Source organism: Mercenaria mercenaria, chromosome 18 (genome assembly GCF_021730395.1).
Source record: "Mercenaria mercenaria strain notata chromosome 18, MADL_Memer_1, whole genome shotgun sequence".
NCBI classification, from domain to species: domain Eukaryota; kingdom Metazoa; phylum Mollusca; class Bivalvia; order Venerida; family Veneridae; genus Mercenaria; species Mercenaria mercenaria.
Genome location: NC_069378.1, coordinates 423,554 through 435,770, shown reverse-complemented (window position 1 = coordinate 435,770; position 12,217 = coordinate 423,554). Strand labels below are relative to the sequence as shown.

Genomic DNA, 12,217 nt, shown 5'->3' with positions numbered 1-12,217 from the left:
TTTTTGACCTTCCTGTCCTGAAGTGCAATGATAACAGGTGAGCGATATAGGGCCATTATGGCCCTCTTGTTTTTAAAAAGACTCAGTCTTTTCAGTAAGTGCTGCCTTCTATAGTGTATAGTTTTGTTTTATAACTTTGCAGCTGCAGCCCCTGCTCCTGTTAGACCAGTTGCACCTAAAGTGGCACCAGCAGACACACAAGATAATGGCCAGATTACAGATACCCCTGCAGTATCTCACCCACCTGCACACACTATGGCAGCCATGTTTGATGGCCCAAAATTAAAGGATTATCTCCCTTTCATGAAGGTAAGTAATATAATGGTGTAGCAAAATATATATTAAACAAAACTTTTACCTTACAAATAAATTAATTTTACGAGTTTCACCAAAACCATTTTTAAATCTGTTATATTGACTTATAAATAAAGTGAAACTTTCAGGGTGAAATTCCTTCTGAATTTTAGCCCTGGAGGTTTTGATATAGTAACAGTAAGATACAAATTGCTTTGGTTCTGGTGGGTGGGGGATAAATAAAATTGCTAAGTTATCCCAGGGTTTCAAGTGATTGAAACATAGGAATTGTAAGGAAAATGTCTGGGCATCTCATGAATTGCTGGAGTGAGCTCCAATACTCCAGGTATCAGTGCTAAAGCAAATGGTGTTTCACTGTTTACCATTTCTAGTAAAGATAGTCCATGGTTTGATGCTTTTCAAAGAGATTTTTTTTAAATCAAGACAACATTATAGAACTTCATTTATTCTTATTTTTCAGCCTAAGACATTTGGAAAGAAGGGTGGTTCCCCGCCTGTATCAGCTGCTCATCCCAATGTACAAGACTATATGACACAGGGTGGTTCCCTGCCCAATAGTGGTACAGCATCCCCAGTACATATACCTCAGATGCCTGGCAGTGTGCCAGCTAGTCCAGATCATGTCAGGTAAAATGAAAGTCTTGTTACTCTGTGAAGAAAAGTGTTTTACATTCAAAGTGCAGTCAATGTTGTCATAAAATTCCTGGTCAAGAATTTTTTCTAGATATATACCTTAAATCTTCTTAGCGATATACTTAGTATTAGATATAGGTTCCAGTAAAACACAATAATATACATTGAATTCTATTCATGCAGGTATCAAGAAATCTTTGATAGAAAAATTGGAAAAAAACAACAGTTAACTGATTTCATCTAAGCCCTTCTTTGATTTATATTACCCTGTTTTAAAGAAATTATACACAAGATTGGTAACAGTTTCTTGAAGTTTTTCTACCTTTTTCAGTTTTTCTTTTTTGAATATTTGTCCTATCTATTATAAATATTTCTTGTTTTAGACATAGATTTGATGGTAGACTTGGTCCCAATGATCCATCTACATCAAGAATGTTACCTAGACAACCTGGACCTGACCTTACTCAAGGTCATCTGTATCAGCCTAGTAGCTCTTCAGGTGAAGGTCAGTCTGCAAGAGAGATGGGACTTGGTCCGACAGCTCTGGATAGCTCTTTATATGGACCAGAATCTTTATACCAGCAACAGTTAGATCAAGGTCAGATGGGATATATACAAGGTCAAGGTGTAAAGCCAGGTGGACCAGATACAGCTCAAGCACCACCTCCACAGTCAGACTATGTTCCATTAGATCAGAGGTGGAAAAAAGACAAGCCAGTTACTCCTCAGTCAGCGTATCCACAACCAGGTCAAAGGCCAGTTGTGTCAAGGTCATTGAAGCCACAGACCAGCCAAGGTATACCACCAAATACTCCTCAGCAGCCAAATCAAACTCCCGACCAACAGAATTTCTATGCCCAGAATTTAGCTCTTGCTAATCAAGAACTTCTATATGGACAACCAGGAACATTCCAAGGTCAAGGACAGAATATACCAAACCAATCTATGCCTGCAGGTCAGGGTCAGATGCAAACAAGCCAGTATGGTCAGAATATGGCTGACTTTCAGACACAGAGGTTTCCTCAACCTCCTCAGCTACCAGTTCATAGTGCTCCAGCTAGTCAGGTGATATCACAGATGCCGTCTTCATTGCCTCCTCAGTCCATGCCTGTTACAAGGGAGGTCACTAGCACAGTGTCAGCTGTTGGTGGTCCAGTTCTCTCCCCAGGAAATGAAAATCAGGACTACAGAAGTATGCCACAAAGTAATTTTGGTCCTCGGGGTCAGGGACAAGGTCAAATTAACATCCAGCAAGTTCAAGGTCAGGAACATATGTCACAGCCAGGATACAGTGAAGGTCAGCAAGTACTCCAACAGTTTCCTCAGTCACAGCCACAACAACACCGAGTGCAACCACCTGGAAGCCAGTCATTCCAAGGTCAAGGTCAGGTACAAGTTTCTGGATCCCAGGCACAATTTCAGCATTCAACGTTTCAGCCAAGTGGTAGCCAGCATCAGCGTTATGACCAACAACATGTGCCAGTTCCACAACAGACTGGACAGCAACAGCACATGGGACAAGGACAGACTGCTCAACCAGCTCCCCAACAACATCTTAAGGGTCAAGGTCAAGTGACACAATATGTTTCTCAGCAGCAAGGACAAGGTCAGACATTGCAGCAAATACCTCAACATATGACTCAGCAAGTGGGACAGTACAGCCAGGCTCAACCACAGTACAGCCAGGCTCAACCACAGTACAGCCAGGCTCAACCACAGAGCAGTCAGGTTCAACCACAGTACAGCCAGGCTCAACCACAGTACAGCCAGCTTCCAGCCAATGCACAATACAATCAGGGTGTACAGCCTGCAGGTCAAGTTAATCTGCAACCCACAAATCAAGGTCAGTTTGACCAGAGGGGAACAGTTCAAGGTCAGACAAGCCAGTTTATTCCAGGTCAACAGTTGCCTGGACAACAACAGTTGGCATACCAGCCATCTGTTCAAGGTCAAACAGGACAACAAAAGCCCTTTGTACATCAGGCTGGACAACAAATCCAAACTTTACCTCGGACCCAGCAGCAAACATATACCCCTGCTCAGCAACAAAATGTGCCACTCCAGCCTTCGAAGTTCCATGCCCAGCAACAGTTTCATCAACCTCCTCAGTCTGCCCCAGTTCAAACAGCATATTCTGGTGCTAGCATTCAAGCTGGGCCACAAGCTCCTGCCCAGCAACAAGGAGTATCAACAGCAGGTGGGCAGCAAAACCTACACCAGTTCCAGCCACCTCAACAGAATTTTTCTCAGACCCAGTTTTCATCTTCAGCCAGTTCAGGGACAGCAGGTGGATACATGCAGTCTGGACCCAGGTTTGCTGCACCAACCTCTTCGATGCCACAACAACAAGGAGTGCCAGCTGCACCAGTTACTGGTCAGGTGGCACCTGTCCAGCAACCTGTTGTAGGTCAAGGTCAGCAGTATCAGCAGCCAATGATACCACAAGGACAGAATTTTGTACAGCCTCCGCATTCCTCTCCTGCACATCCGGTGTATGGGGCAGGGGCTTTGCAGTCTGGTCAAAGATTCTCTGCTCCAACATCAGCTTCCTCGCAGCAGAATGTTCAAGGTCAGCAATACACAGGTCATTATAGAGATGGAATACCACAGTCCCAACAAGGTGGAATGCAGCCTCCATTGAGTGGTCAAGGTCATCAAGGTCAGTCTGCAAAAACATACAGTCCTGCACCAGCTGCACCTGTAAGTCAACCTTCAAATGTACCAACTATTCCACCAGTTTCAGGTCAAGGACAGTTTGTCCAGGGCCATGGTACACAACAGAATGTTCAAGGTCAGTATATTGGTCCACAGTCACAGATACCTATGGGTCAGGGACAGTTTATTCCAGGTCAAGGCATGGGTCAGCAGCCTCAAAGACCCCAGGTATCAGGTTATTCAGAGACCGTTGTAAACAGGCAGTTTACCCAAGGTCAGATTCCACATGGTCAAAGTTCACAAGAATTACCAAGTCAGAGCCAACCAAAGGGACAGATTCCACCTAGTCAGGGGTCCCAAGTCTATTCTCGTAGTCAGTTACCAAGCAGCCAAAGCCAGCAAACATACCCTCAAAGCCAAGTAGGTCAGTTTAATCAGTATCAAGGACAAGTACCTGTAAACCAGCAAAGACCAGGTGTTCCAAACCAAACTGTTGCTCAGCAACAATATGGACATCAAGGACAAATGCAAGGTCAGTCACAGTATGGACAAGGAACCAGTCAGCTTAATCAGACTGGTTCATTGCCTCCAATGCAACAGATTCCACAACAAGGACAAATGAGCAACAAACAATCAGTTTTACAACCTGAAGTTTTAAAACCTACTTTGCCATCAGGTTTAGGTCAAGGCCAAACTAGCAGTCCACAAAACCAGCAGAATTTATATTCCTCCCAAGGTCAAGGTCAGAACATACAGCCACCTCTTCAACAGCAACCAGTCCAACCTCAAGGACAACCAGTCACACCCATTTACCAGCCAGTGAGCCCAATGCATGGAAACTACCAACAAGGGCAGCAAAGACCACCTAGCCCGGCAGTTCCTATAGTTACACAACAAGGTCACATAAAAACTCAAGGTAAGACTAAACTTATGTTTATTCAAAGGTCTTCACTTATAAAAAACAAAATGAAGGCACTCTGTAATATTTATGTAAATTTCTTAATATATATGAAACAAATTTAGTGGGTCTACTAGAACAGTTGTTGATGAAGAGCAAAACATTGTAACAAGATACATGTAATTGAATTGATTATGAATGCAGAAATGAAGTTTTTAATGTGAAATTTTAAACATTTTGATTTACATATATACTCATAGAAATATGTGCAGTTGTAACATGCAACAACTCAGTGTTTCAGTAGTAAGGTTTCTGTCTTAGAATTGCATGCTGGCTTACACATGTGGGTTAGAAATTCTGCTAGGGGTGTAGAATTCAAAGTTGTTAGGATCTTGCTTGTGCCTGAAATAAGCCTGAAAGAGCAAGTAGGGTATTCCTTCACCATTAAAGATGTAAAGTAGCCGTATGACTATGATTTGTCAATATGAGGAACAGATAAACAGTAGTAACATGAAAAGATCACATTTAGATGTTAAACCAACCTCGTCAGTCGAAGTAAAGCCATCACAGCCACAGAGGCAAAAGTCACACCAATCAGCGGCTCGAAATATTTCTGTAGATAGACAACTGTCAACAGCTTCATCACTGGACGAAATTTTGTCATCAAGTCCAGATGCTAGGACCGAGTCAGCAGAAAGTGTCTTGGCGCCAAAGGTATTGACAAAAGAAAAGTTTATAATCATTGCTCTTATTAATTGTTTTGAAAACCTCTTTATCTTGATATCTGCAGTTGCATTGCATTAAAGTATATTGCCAGACATGCCATAAACTTTGAAACTGCTAGTAATTTTTACAGTAAAATGAATGGTAATTACAGGAGATGCAACTGATCTCCACTTTTATTCTTCATTTTTTTTATTTTGTCTCTACAATAAAACAACTACTGAAAGAAATCTAATTCTTCGTTTTTAGATAAAAATGTGTTGAAGCGAAGAACTGTGACTATAGCTTAAGTTATTGCAGAGGACTTGGTTGTCTGTTTTATTACTTAAAGTAGTTCAGCTGCTGTTACATACCTTTACACAAAGTCAGTCACTTTGGTATAGGTTACAAAATTCTGTTACAAGTTGCACAGGGAGTGAAATAGTGATTGTGTATATAAACGCGAAACATTTGATGAAACAACTTACTAATGGCAAACAGCTAGAATATGTGCAAGTTCTGTTAGGTAGGCTCTTTCTCAGGAAATAGCGTATTAAAGGTGATCACGCTTTCTCCTTTGCAATGGCTTCCCTTTAAACTTATATGACCTCTGCCACCACAGACATAACATTATGGAGAGCTCAGTATGTAGTTTAAACCTTGGTTTTAGATATCAGTTATCTGATATTTTTAAATTATTTTACAAAGAAATATGGCCGAATAAGTTCGATATTAAAATGTAAAGTTTCAGATTCTTGATTTCACTAGATTTTATTCAGATAGCCATGTTATTATTCATTATTATACAGTTGTTAAATGTACTGGAAGATATTTGAATCAGGGAGTTTAGCTTTGTGTAGTGGAGATAATGTACTAATTGTAACTGCTAAAATTACTGCAGGGAGTTTGGAAGTATAGTATTCTGCCAGGGAAGATAATTCCTGCAAGAAGTTTGGAAGCTTTGTGTGGTAGAGACTAATTTACTGCTCGGGGAAGTTAACATCTGCTGGGAGTTAGAAATTTAGTATGTTGGAGATAAAGAGGTTTAGTTATAAAAGCAGTCATTGTACATACATGTAGTTGAAATCAATGTTATATTTAATACTTCTTCTGCAGTTGATGTTCAATGATATTACAAATATTTCAATACATTTTATTCCCTACAGGTGTTGACAGCCCAGGAGATACAGCAACAGAAAGAGGACCAGTTAAAGAACTCAAGTCTACATATCCAACCTAAAGATCCATACAAGGATAAGTCTAAACTTGATAGATTTGTCGCTGAGGTTGAAAAACTCGCAAAATTTGTGGAAGGGTTTGAAAAACCTCTGTGCAGCGGTCCTACACCTTTAGATGTTGTATGGAAGGTAAGTGGACTGTATGTTTGTAATGTTTAGAATATGGTATGTTGTTTACACTTTTTGATAAAAAAAAAACATGACCCAAGAAATATTGATATGCTCATGATAGGTGAGTGTTACAAATAAAAAAAATTTTGATTAGAAAATGGAAAATACTGATGGTCACCGTTCAAGATGTTGGACCTATGGTTGTGGTAACTTGATGGTTTTTGCATCATTAAACATAGGATTTCATGTAAAATATCTTTTGAAAAAATTACAAATCTAAACAGATAAATAGGAACTTAATGATTTAATAAAATGCCAAAAGCAAAATTGGTGTAAAAAGAAAAAAAAAGTAAAAAAAAAAAGCAAATTTTCCAAAATACTGCAACTTTTGCATTTTTTTTCATAAATCTATAAGCTGAAATAAGGAAACCTTTTGTAACTTCATCTGTTTGCATCATTTCCGGAACACTTTAATTTTCTTCTCAAAAGTTAAGTTTTTGTAGTTACATTGTATATCATTCTGAGGGAGACTAAAGACATACATATTTAAATTTGTAGTCTTCTTGTAATTCTTTGATCATCTTGTAATTCTTTGATGTTATTATTCAACAGACAGCATAACTAATATGAAAAATGTATCTCATTTGTGTGAAATATCTCCCCTATAGGAGATAATGGAAGAACAGGACAAAGCTGGCAGAAAGCAGAAACTGGCTATAGCTAGATGTTACCCTATGAAAAACAGAGACCAAGATATCATGCCATGTATGTTTCACTTCCATTTTTATTAACAGCTTACAACTTCGAATTTTCCAGAATTTCTAAGGATATATAAAAGGTTGTATTATGAGTTACGTGCTGTTGCTGACCTGAAACAGGATAAACACTGTTCTGGAAATATAATTTTTATATGAGCCGCGCTATGAGAAAACCAACATAGTGCATTTGCGACCAGCATGGATCCGGACCAGCCTTCGCATCCGCGCAGTCTGGTCAGGATCCATGCTGTTACCTAACAGTTTCTCTAATTGCAAAGTAGGCTTTGAAAGCAAACAGCATGGATCCTGATCAGACTGTGCGAATACGCAGGCTGGTCTGGATCCATGCTCGTCGCAAACGCACTATGTTGGTTTTCTCATGGCACGGCTCATATGGGTTTACGAGTCCCTTTATATTCAGTATCTTGTCACCAGCACGTAATAGAACAAGTTTATTTTGAACACTACTGTCTTCTATATTTGTACATTTCTAAAGCAACTACAGAATTCATATAATAGGATAACTAACCCAATATGGAATATATTTGGACAGCTTAAGCATCTCTTTACCAGTAGAAATAAACCTTCAGAGGACTAAATTTACGTATATTTAAGTTACCTACAGCACAGTGCTAGTAACTCTGAAGCTGGTATTTAGGCTTAACACCAAGCAGAATACATTTTTGCCTGAATTTCCTTCATTTTGAAATGTTGTTAGTGCTTTTTTGATATGAGAATACAAAACTGTGATTTATGACTCTCTGATCTTGTGTTTCTTTTTGTTTTCAGATGATGATTCGAGAGTTTTATTGACAACTTTAAATGATGATTATATCAATGCAAGCTGGATAAATGTAACTGTCTTTCTAAGTCTGTTTTAAATTTCATTTTTTTTTATTCTGTTATATATTTCTGTTGTTGAGAATTTCTGTTTTTAAGATAAGAGTATTCCTTTCGTTTGTAAAGATGTTGAGACTATGAGCAGCCAGATCTGGTTTGCACTTTCTGCGTTACTATGCTGTTATCACTGTGTGTTTTTCAATAGTGTGTACAAATGTGCTAATACAACGCTAACTTAATTCATGACTGATGAGGGGAGTATTCGTAAGAGTTTTGGCTGCTCTACCCAAAGGTTGTGGTTGGAGTCCTTTTAAATTTCAGTCATAGTTTTAAACTTTCTCCATTTGTTTTAAACTTGACTCCTTTTGTTAATGGATTGTTATAAAAGTTCTAGGGTGTACTAGCATAAATGTAACATTTCTATTTTAACCCTTTGTGAAAAAATATTTTTTTGAACTATTTCATGGGCCAGAATTTTGCACAGGAAAAAAGTTTTGTGGTCATTTAACTGACTGTTTCAAAGATATCTTTAGTATTCAAAAAGATCATTACTATCGGCTTCCGAGACCTTTAGAATGATATATAATTTATATCTAGATCTTGCATAGTAAAGCCACAATTCATTAAAAAAAACTTTACAGCTTTTTTGGATCAAACAGCTTTGCATGTAGCTGAAATTTTAAATTGATAATAATAATATGCTTTTGTAAAAAAATATCATTACAAGTACTGTAACTATCACAATTGCTTCCAGTTCTGTGTAATACTGGACTTCAATACTGCTACAAAGTTGAGTTGTTTTTTTAAAATATATTCCAGGACTTGTCTCCATCATGTCCAAAGTTTATAGCCAGTCAAGCACCATTACCTGTGACACTGATAGATTTCTGGCTCATGGTGTATGAACAGGGTGTGGAAGTACTTGTCGCTCTGTCCAGTGAGATTGAAACAGGAAAGGTAGGTTAATCCTAATTACCGTAGAATTATTTGTATTAGTGTCTGGATGATTTTTCGCAGATACCTTTTTGCTGCAATTCATGAATTTAAATGGCAGTGAATAAACAAAATTCCCATACATTTTATTTTCACAAACTGAAATCCATAAATTTATACTACAATACTGTTGAAAGACGGCATTAAACCAAAAACAAAACAAACTGTCTACAAGAAACAGTCATTTTGGACAAACAATAAAAGTTCATGCCCTTGAAATTAAATGATTTCTCAGCATCTTATTTAGACAGAAACATTACTTGTTGGAAATAAGCCTGAGAAAGAAAATGTGGAGATAAGCCAGAGAAAAAAACTGCGAAGATAAGCCAGAGAAAAAAAAATGTGGACATAAGCCAGAGAAAAAAAATGTGGAGATAAGCCAGAGAAAAAACTGGAGATAAGCAAGAGAAAAAAACTGTGGGGATAAGCCAGAGAAAAAAAATTAATATTGACTTGAAAATTTCATCAGGATTAAAAATGTCAATTTTATGTTCTGCATTTGTTTAGAAATTTAACTTCTGAATGACTGAAACTGGACATTTACTTGAGGACACACTAAGCAGTGATAGGGTTCCATGCTTCAAAATGACTTTTTTCCCCTCATTTCTCAAGATAAAACATGCTATGTCATGGTACTATATTGATTTGATTTTATGCTTCAAGATTCTGTTAAGGTAAAAAAAATGCAAAACTTTATTGTAAACTTCAAGTAGATCAGTTATTTCATCAGTACATCAAATGACCAAGACTTATTAACAAATAATTAGGCCTCTTGACCAAGACAGGCAGTCGATATTCATTATAATTATTTACCTGGTGAAAATTCCACCATATAATATGGGTTACATAAAGGCATGAAACTCCCATTAATGCTTCCTCTACAGCCTTGGGATGATCACATTATCAGAAATAAACTGCTAAACTGATGGTCTAAGAAATCCCATGACTAAAATAAATTACAGTAAACCTCACTTTTAAGGAACTCGGTTATAAGGAACAGGTTTCAATTCCTGGATTTAATTCCTTCTTTATTCAATGTAAAAATCCTCGGTTATAGGGAACTCGGTTATAAGGAACACTCGGTTATAAGGAACACTTTTTCTAGTCCCAAAGTACGAAATTCAATGGAAAACCCCTCGGTTATAGCGAACAGACATAAAGAATAAAAATTATTGAAAACTGGAAATAAACAGAATTGCTGATGACGTCAGAGTAATGTCGGCACTTTCACGCGCTTTTAAATTTATGCACATGAATAAACACATATTATTTCATTTCTATGATCTTTAGTTTGTTTTATTTCACGGATATGATAAAAAGAAAATAAATAATATCATCATTAACTTATATTTACTCGAGATTATGTTTGAGAGCTACATGTATAAGGTATTTCATGTTAACAATAGTGAACGAAAATCAGTCGTGGACACGGTCATGTCATACTATCCTAAATAAATGTGTTAATTACGCGTGATTAACAATGGCAAACAGTCCAGTTTACCAAATTTTCAATTGTAAAAATTATAGCAGGTGCTAAAATGGACAGTAGCAAAACTATAGGTATAATTTACACTTTAGTCTGTATGTATTGCGCCGTTGTCTAGTCGTAATGCACTGTATGTCATAAACACCCTACTTTTAAATTTTAATTGGTAGTCTAATTTAACATTTTTGTATTAATTATTTGAACATTTATATTATATTAGTATTGATGCCTATTCACATAACATGCTGTCGAGCAAGGTACGGGCTACAACATATTTTACAATCATAGTGCTCTCCTAAAAAAGAAGATAGAAATAGCCGACAAAAATAAACAAAAATCATGTCATTCTTACCGACGTACATTTTGGCTTAGTTTAGGTTTAAACGCTGTGTTTCAACACTATTTCAGTCATATACACGCAGTCAGATTACCTTACCATCTCTCTAGGAAAGGACCGGTACTAGACTCACAACTTTCTCACATAAAGATTCATGGTCGACCCGGAGCCCTTTTCAAATATCAGTCAAATAGTGTTTGCTATACAAATTGTGTTCGTTATACAAACCTCGGTTACAAGGAATTAGTTCGCTATACGGATATAAGGAACCTCGGTTATAAGGAACAATTTTTAGAGGTCCCAAGCGGTTCCTTATAAGCGAGGTTTACTGTATATAGCCTGGCTATTCTTATCAGAAAGATGTTATTTATTGCAAACAAATAGTTACTGTTTATCCTAAATATTCAGCAAATAAAGGTTTTATATTTGAACTTTTATATTCATTTTCTTTGGCATCTAAGAGATAAAGGTACAAATTTGTGATGAATTTATGTAAAAAAAAATGACCAAAACATACCAATTCACTACTTAGTGTGTCCTTAAGTTGTTAACAGAATTTCAAGGGTACAGACTGGTTTAATTGCCACCAAAGTCTTGATGTTTAATGAATGAAATAGATTAAATAAGAATACATAGATTTTCTGCTTGAGAGTGTTATTGTTATTTCATATATATATATATCATTTCAAAGCAAGATACATGATTAAAATTCAGAGAAATTTGAAAGAATCTCGTGAAACAGTGCTCAAGCGAGTACCTGGACTTTCTTCAGCAGTCTTGGGATGTTTTCATTGTTAAGTGTTTTGATCTCTCACAACTTTGGATAACTGGACTATTTTGCTTATCCCTTGCAACCTCTAGCAACTGGTGTTTTATTGTAGCATGTTTATCAAGCTATAAAGTGACTGGAAGCATGCAGAATCAAGCAGATTTCTTCTGCTTTTATTTACAGAAGTTCCCAACGTATTTGCCCCAGGGTAAAGGTGAAACAGTGGACCATGGAGCTGTACAGTTAACATTGCAGAGTATCAAACATAAACAGTTCTGGACTGAGAGGATTTTACACCTTAGACATGCTGAGGTAACTTAGTTATACTGAACAAACGAATATACTGTGAAATCATTAATATTGGTAGGGGACTAATTTTTGCGTATTTCTTGGTTATATCAGTTTAAAGGAACATACTTGATATTTTTTTCATTTAATCTTCAAAAGATGAAATCCACAAATTTATATCCTAATTAGTGTTT

General features: G+C 37.1%; 1 protein-coding gene across 1 annotated transcript in view; it reads left to right on the top strand.

The window, feature by feature from the left end:
- The window catches only part of LOC128550807 (tyrosine-protein phosphatase non-receptor type 23-like), a 56,600-nt gene that overhangs the window by 33,418 nt on the left and 10,965 nt on the right, over positions 1-12,217 (top strand). The window contains exons 18-26 of the mRNA XM_053530629.1: positions 143-309; positions 776-942; positions 1,332-4,519; positions 5,031-5,215; positions 6,370-6,570; positions 7,221-7,317; positions 8,100-8,164; positions 8,970-9,107; positions 11,919-12,047. Coding sequence (XP_053386604.1) covers positions 143-309; positions 776-942; positions 1,332-4,519; positions 5,031-5,215; positions 6,370-6,570; positions 7,221-7,317; positions 8,100-8,164; positions 8,970-9,107; positions 11,919-12,047 — 4,337 coding nt within the window. The remainder of the gene's footprint in view (positions 1-142; positions 310-775; positions 943-1,331; positions 4,520-5,030; positions 5,216-6,369; positions 6,571-7,220; positions 7,318-8,099; positions 8,165-8,969; positions 9,108-11,918; positions 12,048-12,217) is intronic.